Below are 12,928 nucleotides of genomic sequence, written 5' to 3' on the forward strand. Positions count from 1 at the left end.
GCGAGTATTTTCTGGTTTCTTTGCTCCAAATAACAAAGAAACTGAATAATTTTGGTTGGTGTGGAAAAAATTGGGACATTTTAAAACGTAATTTTGAGGTTTGGGAAACACTGGTCAACATTTTATGGACCAAACAAAATGATGAATCGAGAAAATATCTGACAGATTAATGGATTGTGATACTTGGACTTGAATGTTACACATTTTATTATACTGTTCTCAGTGAAATTCTGCACCTTTCACATCAACACAACACAAAACAAAAGGGGGAACAAAATACTGAACCAACAATACGGAGTTAAAAGGATATACATGAAGAAAAAACAGTGAGTAAAATATAAGGTTATTTCTTTTTACCTTTGCTTTCTTTGTGCAACGATTTAACGAAAACATTTATTTCACAACGTGAACAATCAAATTTTAAAATACGTTTCATGATTGAGAAGCCAAAAGCAACATGACCTATGGTTACCGGATTCAAAAAGGTGACTGCGTAAAAATGTGTGCCAAATGTGAAACAAATCTCTTTAGAACTTTTTAAGAAATGCATTCACTAAGCAAAAATGCGATTTGTGAGGTCACAGTGACATTTGACCACCAAATTATAATCTGTTTGTTCTCAACTCCAAGTGAATGTTTGTGCAAGGATGCAACAAAACTCTATGGTCACTGTCTAAAATGTGTACTGGGGTTTATTTAATCTTCAATCTGTTGACTTTTTGATAATGACAAAGCTTTTTGAGGATGTAAAAGCAAAAACATGTATAACGAGAAAAGCCCGGAAAAAGGTCCGCACAACAAAGCTAAAAGAAACAAATACAGGTTTTAAACACAACCCTCTTTCCTTCAACCCTGTACAATTCATACCTGTCTCATCTTTGGCTCAATCAAACAACACAGACACAGGCCGTGTGTGATTAAACGCTCAGTGAACCCATTCAGTTTTGTCCTACATTTTCTGCACAAAAAAAACAAAACAGCAGAAAAGACTGATCCATTTGGTTAGAAACAAAGAAAGAAACTTTAAATTAGCAGTGACAAGACTCGACATTATCCAGCAAGATAAACAACTATGACATTCGATATACTTTCTTTTAAAAAGCTCCATATAACGAGCAACACAAATCCACCGAGTCACTACAGCAGCACAGAAAACGTTGAATAGTGCAGGTTTGCCCTCAGTAGGAAAACACTCGGAACCAGTGTCCAGCAGCAGTGCATGCTGGTCATGACTCAGTAAATGACTCACATAAAGAGTGACCAGCATCTGTTTGCATGGACGAGGTTGATGGTTGCTGCTGTGGTGCTTGTGTGTTTTCCATGAAAATGTGACTGGCAAGTATGAGAAGAGCAGCTGATGAAGAGTGTTTAAAAATACTACACAGAAATGATTTTCATACAGGAGTCATATATCAAGACGCTCTTTCAGTCTTAACTGGTTAACAGTTTTCGTTGTGCATTTGTGCCTGTTATCATTTAGACTGCGTGTAAAAAATGGACGCTGTCCCGGTGACAACTAACTCCCTTAAGATTCGTGATTTGACAAACACTATGCGAGTGTTTAAAAACCAGGAATTCAAAGACGTCACCTATCGGACAATACCTGCTGTCAATCACACATGTGCTTATTTGCCTCTAAATGGGAACATCATTTACAAAATTGACATTATATTCTATTGAAAAAGAGCAGAAATTAGTGATTGATACTATTGAGATTAAAGAGAGAAGTAGGAGCTACTTTTCCTCATAGGCTTCCATTCAAACGGAGTTGCCCCCTGGTGACCAAGAGCTACTTCCGTCCTCCTTCCTAGGTTTCCCTTTTCAAACCAGAAGGCCACATCCACTTTTAAGTGGCTGTAAAGCAGCATCTTCATTAAGATGCCCCTGTTGTGCTGGTGCTGCAACACTGTAACACTAAATGAACGATTGTACGACCTTGACTTTCAGAAACATTAAAACAGTAAATTGCTTGACAATAGTTGAATTCAAGTACGAGGCTCAGCCCAGACAACCTCATCTCTCTCAGTATGTGGAAAAAAAACAGTGTCATAGTTGGGGATCTGTGACTGTGTTCTTGCTCAGTAATCGAATTCGAGAGCTCGTCAGCCCTGAAGCTACAGGAGCGCTCACTTGTACAAGCAGCGGACATTGTCTTCCGATGCATAAACGGGGCCATCTGGTGGATTCGCCGACAGAAACACGCCTTCAAGTTTAAATCTCTAAAATCCTCATGCATATGTGCTCAATACATTTCATTTCATGTCATATTGTGTATATATATATATATATTTATATATGCAAGAAAAATATACTTATACTCTGACATCACACTGACAGACAGGACTGCGCTTATACTCCCTCGTCATTACTATCTAACAACAATGAATTTGAACATAGGAGCTCAAATTGTCCACTTTAAAACGAAGCATCGACAAAGATTGCACACAATTATCCACTGCTCCGACCTGGACATAAGCACTAATCTTTTAGATAAAGACATTTTCTACTTTTGTTTGGCACGATGGAACATCAATGGCTTGAGTTGAGCTGCTTGTTACACCCGGATTTCCAACTCCGTCCGACAACCAAACCGGCGTTGACTTCCTTTAACCTTCAAGTGTGGACATTAAACCCAATGAATTGGGAGTTAAATTTTCAGACCACTGCTCTGTGGTCTAATCAATCAGGATGTTCCTCTCCACCAAATAACAGCCAACAGACACCACCATCACCTAAACATTCAAACTACTCATCAATATGCCACTAAAGATAATGATGTCCACACTAAACTGTCTCTGCCTCTATGATTGTAACAGTACCTGTGCCTGTGCTTCCCAAGCTTCTGTAATTACAATTCCTACACATTTACCACATGTACTTAACACCTCATCAACAAGTCTATAAAATATGGAGGGGCATAAGTACACTTAAGGGAAAGCTGAAGCGAACAAGATGCTGCCAAAGGATAACGGCGAGGCAGAAAACAACAGAAGAGGAACATCTTCTCCAAGGTTTTGGAATATTTAGAATATCTTCAGTTTTAGCTACAATTCTAACACATAACCAGTGTGTGTAACAGTTCCTACTTTTCAAAAAACAATGTGACGCTAACAATGATGGAGGAACTGGAAAGGTAAAAAGTTGCACCATATTAAAAACAACTTACAAGTTACATTCAAATGCAATTGCATAATATATGGCTAGGAAGCAGTGCTCTTCATTTTAAACTGGAGTATAAGTTAGTAGGATGTGTACAATGTACGAGGGAGTCAGACACAAATCTGCAACTACCACCCATGCGGCCGAGACGGCTAACAGACACAGCAAACAACAAAAAGTCTTTTTTTTTCATTTCTAAAGGAGTGTCACGGAAGTTTTCTCTCAAAGTGTCTCGTTCCACTTTCTCAAATAACTTTCAACATCCACTCTTACACTTGGAGCAGCTCTCCATGCATTACAAAAAAACTGGGGAAAAAACAAACTTACACCAGCAAACATATAAACAAAACAAAATGCATAAATAAACTCTGTATTGTCCTCCCACTTGTGCCCACAGCACATCCAAAATGTGCTTCTGTGTGTGTGTGTGTGTGTGTGCATGGAAGAGTGTTTGGCTGGAACTACAGGCCCTTGTTGAAGTAGACGGTGGTGGTGTGGGGACTGGTTTGTCGTATCCTCTCCTGCAGATCTGCTTCAAGCCCGCTCACACTCATCGAGCTGCCAAGACACAAGTGAAGATTATTAAATCTGCAGCTTCAGTTTACGGATGTGACACCAGAGTGGTGTGGAAGAAGCTGCCAGTACCTTTTCTGTGGGAACAGGGCGCAGCACAGAGGAGTTGCAAACACCAGGCTGGAAATAACACAATAAGAGCAACATTTCATTGGATGTTACTGGTTCAGAAAGTCACGTGAACAACCTCAGGCCCCTTTAGCTCAATGCTCCTGAAAAATGCTAGTGCAATTAACTCACCACAGTCCGACGAGTGACACCTGGACCGGAGCATTGAGAATAGGAAACCGCTACAAGAGAAGAAAACAGACAAACAGCTGTGTCTGTGGAACGTGGAACATGTGGAATGTGGCAAAACTCATTTTTCACTTGGCTCACAAAACAGCAGTGTAACCAGTAAATCCACCCCCAGTCAAGTGTGACAGTCAAATATGCATCTTGTTTACCTTCATGAAAGCTCTCTTCTCCAGAGCGTCCATGATGATAGGAGGAATGGCTGAAAGAGAAAGCAAAAAAACACACAATGAATCCTGTAAGGTCTTGTTTCATGAACAGTAGTGAAAAGGAAAATTGGAAATGGAGGTAGAAAATGTATTATTATTATTAGAAGTATTTATATTGCATTCTGATATTGTATACCTCATGGTCTGAATAGCTGCGGTGTTTATCCATATAGTGTATTCCTATTTCTTCTTATAATGTTCTTGTATATGTTTTAATCTCATATTTATATTGTTGTGTTTACTCCCTTATATTTTTAGTCCTCCATTTTCTTTCACCTCTCATGCCATCAACTGCTGAACATTTAGAACGAGTCAGACGATTAGTTTCAATAGTGATCTTGTTTAAAAAGGTCCAGAGCGTAACATTAAGTGGGTTTATTGCTAAAAAAAAATTATATACAAGACATACATTTGTATAATAACTGTGCAACTGCTTTAAAATAAGTGTTTGTTTTTTGTAGTCTGAGAATAAACCTTTTGTCTGTACTTGAAGTACAGAGTTTGCTGCATGAAAGCTGCCAGCTTTTCTAAAGCAGCCTGAACAGAATGGACTTCGAAGCAGGAATTTCAACAAAGTTTTGTCCATATAAACCAAGAAAGGAGGAAATAGAGAGACAGGCTATATGAGGGCCACTGTAGTTCCCTGAAGCACTGGGGAATAGGAGGAAGTGTGGGGAGGAATCCTTTGTTTATTGCGCTGTGCCGTCTCACCATAAATTCTTACACATTGCACCACTACCTTTGTAAAATTTGGGGACGATCTTGATGACAAAGGCCGAGCTAGGCTGATGTGGCCAGAAAGGATTTGTAAAGACGAGTGGAGCAGTAGATTGTTATCATAGAAACATCAAATGCACCAACTTTAAAGAAGTTACACTGTGTAAAATATAGCAACAGTTATTAGTGAAGTTACATGTGGCAGCTAAATATCCCTCACCTCACCCTTCCAAGGTGTGTTGTAGAACCTATGTAGCCTTCAGTTAACATCAAAACTAGAAAGATGCTTAGTTTCTCTACTGTGTGCAGCTGTAAAAACATGGTCCAAAATAACAGTCTCTGTAGAGCTGACCTGGCTCCTGATATAAACATATAAAGGCTCATTCCAAGGTAGAAGTAGAATTATTTAATCCTTAATTTTTGCCACACTGGACCTTCACCAAACCAGTCTATAACTTGAAATTACCCATTGCTGGTACTGCCATGCCGATCCTTGACACCACCACCTGCATGATGGCCTGCCTGGCAGCATTAGGTGACTCTCCTAACCTGTTTCCATTCTCATCAGTCACAGGAATACCGTACTTCAACTCCCTGCCAGAAGGAAAGCAAAGGTCACGTGGAGATGTCACAAGAAAACAACACAGACGTCACAAGCTTTGACGTTGGAGCTCTCACCTCTGTCTCATGAAGGGAATATTGATACAGTTAGCAGCAGCGACAGCAGCAAAGGGGACAAACCGGCTGACGATTGGAGGGAGTCGCTGCAAACATGAGGAAATGAGAAACACTTTCAAAAATCTGTATCAAAATGCATCATTAACATAAATGCAGTGAAGACGCTTAATCTGTTTAACTGAAGCCACAGCCATTACCTTAGCTAGAGACTTGAGTCCCAAGGCAGTGACGACAGCTCCAGTAGTAGCACTGACGTAAGCTGCGCCAAGCTGACTGTGAGGAAACAGACACGTCACACATTAATAACCTGCATCCTGTTTTGCTTTTTTCACACATGGGGTGTCGGGGGGTGTGAGAGGCAGGGCAGGACAACTCATACAGTGGTTTATACAGATAAATAATTAAAAATTATCAGGTTCTCAATAGTATTTCAATTGGAGGGGGCATGAAAACAATTCTGTCCTCTGGGGGAACTCTTCTCAGTAACGGTGTAAATTCATGCCATGTATAAAAATCCAAAGCTAAATCAACATCTAATACACAACAAAGCACAAGAAGTGACTGATAATAACATTGAATTACATGCTTAAAGGGATAGTTTGAGCGTGTTTGTACAAGGTATTGTTCACACCATCGTGTCACCAATGCACACCAATTGTTTTTGCTGAACAAGCCTTGGCACCTCACACTCACCGACGACATGACACAAAAAATTATCATGACTGAACAACTACAGGGCCACACGGTGGTGTAGTGGTTAGCACTCTCGCCTTGCAGCGAGAAGACCCGGGTTCGAGCCCCGGTTGGAACAAGGGCCTTTCTGCATGGAGTTTGCATGTTCTCCCCGTGTGTGCGTGGGTTCTCTCCGGGTTCTCCGGCTTCCTCCCACAGTCCAAAAACATGCAATGTGGGGATTAGGTAAATTGGACACTCTAAATTGACCATAGGAGTGAGTGTGAGAGTGAATGGTTGTTTGTCTCTAGCTGTGTGTGGCCCTGCGATGGACTGGCGAACTGTCCAGGGTGTACCCCGCCTATCGCCCGATGTAGCTGAGATTGGCACAGCACCCCCCGCGACCCTCTGGTGGAGGATAAAGCGGTTAGATGATGACTGACTGACTGACTGAACAACTACATAAACTTTACACCTGCTCAAGTTTTTTGATGTCTTAAGAATATTTCTTCCAGTTGATGACACAATTTGACAAACTTTTCCTGTGGAAAAAAATTGAAGTTCACTATCCCACACCCAAGTTTATAGAGGAAAAAAATCATAATTTTTAGCTTGCAGGTTAACTGCTGTTTTGTTCGTTTTGTTCTCAGAACTGAGTAATTCCTAAACGGTTGAATAACTGCCCGACATCGAAAGCGAAAGTTCTCCTGGAAAAAGGGGCAGAAGCACTCACTCATTGAACATTTTTTGAAAATCCTACAGCCATGAAACCAGAATAAATCCACGCTGCAATATCATGATGGTCATAAGAGAGTTCATGTAGTGTTATGTTTATGTGGGTACATTTGAACAAAGGATTTCAAACACCAAAGTCAAAAAATAACACATATGATCTTAGTAATGGAGGCAGCAGTGGAGTAACATCTCTGCTGTGTAAAATTTTCTCTATAGACTGGTGTAGGTAGGAAGTGTTTTAAAAGTTTCAATTACCAGCAGGAAAAGGCTATCCAATATCAAACATATTTGTAAGGTGGACAGGTGTAACATTTTTTTTTTCAGATCGAAGCTAAAAACTGTTCTTCCTTCTGTCCCTGACGGTAACCTCAGTGTGAGAAAATGTCAAGGCCCCTGATTGAACAGAAATCGCCAGCGCCACACTCTGTTGCTAATGTGTCAATACCTCATACAACCATACTTGAACCATCTCTTTGACGTATGAATATGCATTTGCATGTCCTGAATACAAAACTCTTGATTGCGTGCGTCTGATGTACTGTTGCGCTTAATGACAGACTGAAAAAAAACAAAAAAGAGTATGCAAATGCAGGTTGACCTAAAATCAGGGTCACATGGGGCTGAACATGCTTAACATTGGAACATAATACCGCTGTGAGGGAAGGGGAGAGGACAGCTGCTCCCACAGCTTCCTTACAGACACTAGTTTAGAGGTAGGACAGGAATGATCTAGAGTGGAAGTGAGGTGAGAAGTCCTCCCTACTTCACGGTGATGGGGGCATCTCCACTGCGGTTGGTGTAGTTGACAACAGCGTTGAAAGACTGGTTAACCCACTGCCAGAACACCACTGCTGGAGTAGTCCTGCAAGCACAAGGGAGCAAACGTGTGTGAAGGGAAGTAAGGACTGAAGCAGTTCTATCAAAAATAACCTAAAGATGCAGTACACATAACACTACAGACTAGTGTCTTAACCCAGCAGTTTAGTTTTGACTGCAGCTGGAATGCTTAAGATAATGAATGAGATACTTGGTTGTTGAGCTGCAGAATACACCGCAAAGGGGAGTCTCCGCCCATGTGCAAGATCACTAAACTGTTACATCATTCAAAACTGTCTGGACTGGTTTTAAAAACACCACACTAAAATAATATACAACAAAAGAAGGTATACCTGTAACTATTGTGTGAAAAAATATATTATTAGGGAAAGTCTTTTGAATGCCAGCTAAATAAAACCTGTTAAATAATCACAGATTTGTCAAAAGCAGCTGAAGAGAATGTGACAAAGATGCTAAAACATCTCCAGAGATTTGAGAAAGATTGGCATCGTCCATAGAACAATGAATGATGGACTACAATCACACATTTCTTATCACTATTCCGTCATTTTCTAATCTTTAACAGGACTTCCACTTGGTGCAGTGATTAAAATCTCTAGTTTCTCTAATGAGGCTACATTTACAATCACATGGAAACTGCATCATACTTATTCAACATTTTGATCACAGATTTCTATTTATATTTTTTAATTTTCATAAATCTTGTTTGTATCCATTGATGATACACAAAAGGATGTTCTGTACCTATAGAAGGTGAGCATGCAGCCAGTGATGGTCATGTTCATTGGCACCTGAGCAGACATCCGCCCAATCACGAACATCTTCTCTCCAGTGTCGGGGTGGAAGGCGGAGTCATAGATGTACTTGGCCCTCCACAGCGCATCCTCTGTCAGACCAGGCTTCACAATCCCAGCTCTGAAAAGGTCAAAACAGAGGCCTGATTGAGTCTTTTGTTTCAAGACATCTGAATCAGAAATTCTTTATAAATCCCCTTTGGGTTTTGTTCCAGCTACTCCAACTAAGAACAGAAAAACAACAACAGATATATACTATATTAAAAATGAGTAATATAAAACTTTACATGGTAAGGTTAAGACCTTAAAATTATTATAGAAAAACCCAACATGTACACCATGTTGAGAAGACAGAGTCTGGGAGTCGGAGTCAGGAGCAATTAATTGTCCAATAGACAAAGACCGAGTTTTGTTCTTGGAAAAATATTATTTGCTTACAGTTTCTTCATAAACCATAATGATTAACTGATATATATCAACTTTAAACATTCTCTGCAGAACGTCTGGACTTCAAGCGTCTAAAAGCAGCTCACCTGTAGTCCTGTACGATCACTCTGGCCTCCTCCAGGGTCTGAGAAGACAGCAGGACGGTTCTGGGATCTGTGACCATGAAGAAGTGCTTGGCGCGTCCCATGAAAGTGCCTTGGTCCCATCGTGGCTCCTTGATGTTTATGTTGTTGGACAGCTCTTCAGACATCTTTCCTTCATTTAATTGATAACAGAAAGAATGCTATTAATATTCAAACTAGATCTCCCACTTCTGCTCCATTATGAGCTCTGCTGCAGTACAGAGTTGTAATTAGGCAAAGCCATCACCCCTACCCCTTAACAGCATCAAATTCAGAACAAATACACATAATTGACACCTAGACAACCCCCAGGCAGACTTGTTGTACAGGTTCATCACCTTCCGATGCTATTTACTATTGTCTTCACAAAGTCTTGGCTCTTCAGGAGTAACCTTTCACTAACCAGAAGGTTTATCTCGAACATATTCAAACTCTTTGAATTGGAATTTTTTTTAAATCTGTGAAACCATAAAACCACTTACAGGTAAAAAAGACTCCAATAAGGGGCAATTTATTAGGTAATTTTATAGCATAATCTCAATTGAAAACATCCATTATCTACCCTTTCGTGTCTGTCTTATTGCATTTGTTCAAAAACAAACAGATAAGGTTTCCTTGCAACATATTTAACAAAAGGACCATAGACAGCCCCTAGTCCTGCCAACTGTACCTTTGATCACACCCAGTTAATCTTTTTCTTATCTATTGGAATTCACAATAATAATCATAATTCCAAACCTTTTGATTTATCATCAACCATCATCAAATAATACCTTTCCTCTGCTAATAGAGCCATCTGTGACAAGTCTGAAATATCTGATGCAGAAAAATACAGGATCTTGTTTTGTCAGTGGAATATGTCCCCCTTAGTAAATTGTAAATATTTTGTTAGTTATCTATTTATATTTGTGTTCATATGAATATATACATATATATATATACACATATATATACATATATATACACATCTATATATGTATATATATATATATATATATATATATATATATATATATATATATATATATATATATATATATGAAAATGCGGTCACAGACCCAGACCACCTTTGAATGTCTTCTGAGTGCTTACATAACCTAACTGGTCCATTGAGTTCTGTCTGTATTCAAACCTGTAATTTGTCACTTTTTAAACAAAGACCAACTTGGAAAGTTCCTTATCCAAAAATGAGCCATTATGGCTTAATTATCTCTTAAGTCTGCAGTAAGTACTGTAATCATCCTGCTCCAGACCTCCCATATTTTCCACTGTTTTGTGTCTTATCCCATTAAATACCTACATAAAAAAACATTACATAACATCCCATCAACCCTATTCCTTTACTTTATGGTAGTAGATATAAATCATGTATGATTTATCAAGATTGTTGTATTAAAAGATATGAGTATTTAAATTACTTCAGAAAAACCGATGGAAGCACGCACTGAATGCTCCCTATTAATGTAAGAAACACCAGCCTCCAAAACTAAGTCTTAGAAATTGTCTTATTTTTGCTCGTTTGCTGCACAATTTACTTAACAATAAAACCACCTGAATGTTTACCCATTCAATGTTTCGAAACTGTAGTTCAAATATGTCTTTTTACTGCTATGGCAGCAGAAACAGTCAATTCATCTAACCCAGTGGTTATCAAACTTCTTATTTCAAGTACCACACGGGAAAATATTGAGCTCTTGAATTAACAGCATCATCACCAAGGTTAAAATAGCGCTCATCATTCTCCTCTTCCTCACATATACGTCTGACACTGCTATAGTGAAATTAGATTAAGATGGAGCAAGAGATACATTGACTCTAACTGATGTTAATTTATTATTTGTAATTCGTTTCACTTTCTACTCTCGCTGGTCAAAATTCCTCAGCTGCACTCTGATCACATAACCTGGTTTATACAGTAGAACAATATTTTTGATTTTGCTCAAAGTACCACCAGAGGAAGCTCATACCACAGTTTAAGAACCATGGGTCCAACCAATTATCGTCTCATTTTTCTACATAGTGCTATGCTGTCATGCTGGGAGAAAATGGGAGTAAAAACACAAGTAAACAAACAATTAAATATTTTTTAAGTACGTTACGGGACAAATGAAACTAGCTGGAGGAACAACCTACATTTAATGTAGGTGAAGCATGATTTGTTATGTTGGCTGCGTATATTCAACAGATTGATTACCGCGATTATGATGAGCTCTAAAAAATATTGTGCGACCCTACCAACCACTAACAGAGACCCATAGTAAATTAAAAAGAGAGTTCAATCCTGAAGTAAAACCTTTCAATGGCTGACTGGTGAGTCGCTCACACTAAGAGCTAAACTACATGAGTCATATTGTATGAGGTTGATGGAAGAAATGGGGTGGGTTTGGGGAAGTCACGACATGATACCGGTACTTTACAACGATACAGCGAACAAGCCAACACTCACACACACACACCGCTGACCACGGACACCAAAACCAGGACGTTAAAACACACCCAGTCCTCTACCATCATCGACTATCTCTACACAGGAGAATATACAACGGTCAAACCGTCAAAATAAACCATAAATAACCCGAATAACGTCGAAGCATACAACTAGCTAGAGCAGCTTACAAGCTAGCTGCAGTGATGCCGCGTCGTTTTGTGTTGCAACGGACTAAAACTGAGTCGGGTAAACGGTTACTTAATCGTATTGTGACTTGAATAAATGCAATATGTGCGTTTAGTCAGCAGTTAACACTTACCTGGCTTGTTTTCGGTGTTTCTACGAAATGTATGACCTCTCAATAACACAGCACCACCGGGTGGACGTAGGTCGTCTTCACGTACTCGTGAAAGTATCGTAAATCGTAGCTTCACCGCAAAAATGCTTTTAAAAAAGAAGGAAAAAAACATTGACCAATTTTTGTTGCACTCGGCTAGTTTGACCGTTGAAAAGCAGTGAACGGCCAAATTAAATGATAGCTACACAAGGGTGGATTCAGTGAAGTATACGTAAAATCACTACTTGGTTGAATAAACTGCAACTATTGTTGTTACAATTCAATCCACAATAATTTATTTACAGTTTGAGCAACAAAACATTAGTAAATAAACACATTCCTTACCTTTACTGCCTCCACATTTGCTCCTTGAATGGCAAGAATAAAGTCTTGTAAAAAATCGACACTCTAAACTGAAGTAAAACACCTGGAGCCAGAAAAGCTGAGGCTGGGTGAAGTCTGCGAACGCAACACCATGCGGCGTCACACTTGAGGGGGCGAGGTTTACCGTGACGTCATGATGCGTTTAAAACCGCTGGGCGTAGAGGAAATGACAAAACCTAATTGGTTAAATCCGCTGTGGGTGTGTCAGTGTCATACTGTGAAGAATTTATATACACTGTCAACAAACCTATAATGTTTATTGGTATTTTATATTAAGTTATTGCTTCATTATTCTTGGTTTATGTCGTGTCTGTTCTCCGTACTGTCTAATATTTTGTTTTGTGTGTGTTACATTATTATTATTGTTATTAGTAGTAGTAGTAGTATTCAATTGTTTTCTCTTTTTTATTTTCTATCGCTGCCTCTTTATGTTTGGAGGTGGTGTGTTCTTGTATCAGTAGCTGTGCGCAACTAAAATAAACTTGAGTAAGACAGGACATGACGTTGATGGCCACTGGGTGGGGCTGTTTCTACATCTCACT

At 39.3% G+C, this 12,928-nt stretch overlaps 1 protein-coding gene across 1 annotated transcript; it reads right to left on the bottom strand.

Moving 5' to 3' along the window:
* Positions 1 to 189: 189 nt before the first annotated feature.
* sfxn3 (sideroflexin 3) lies at positions 190 to 12,082 on the bottom strand. Its single transcript, XM_044046021.1, has 11 exons — positions 11,985 to 12,082; positions 9,202 to 9,370; positions 8,619 to 8,789; positions 7,801 to 7,899; positions 5,828 to 5,903; positions 5,631 to 5,716; positions 5,419 to 5,546; positions 4,179 to 4,228; positions 3,973 to 4,022; positions 3,805 to 3,852; positions 190 to 3,717 (listed from the first exon to the last, which is right to left on the bottom strand). The coding sequence occupies exons 2-11, from the start codon at positions 9,363 to 9,365 to the stop codon at positions 3,621 to 3,623; spliced, it is 969 nt and encodes a 322-aa protein (XP_043901956.1). The 5' UTR covers positions 9,366 to 9,370; positions 11,985 to 12,082; the 3' UTR covers positions 190 to 3,620.
* Between the last annotated feature and the right edge of the window lie 846 nt (positions 12,083 to 12,928).

This window comes from Solea senegalensis, linkage group LG15 (assembly GCF_019176455.1).
Source record: "Solea senegalensis isolate Sse05_10M linkage group LG15, IFAPA_SoseM_1, whole genome shotgun sequence".
In the NCBI taxonomy this organism is placed as follows: Eukaryota; Metazoa; Chordata; class Actinopteri; order Pleuronectiformes; family Soleidae; genus Solea; species Solea senegalensis.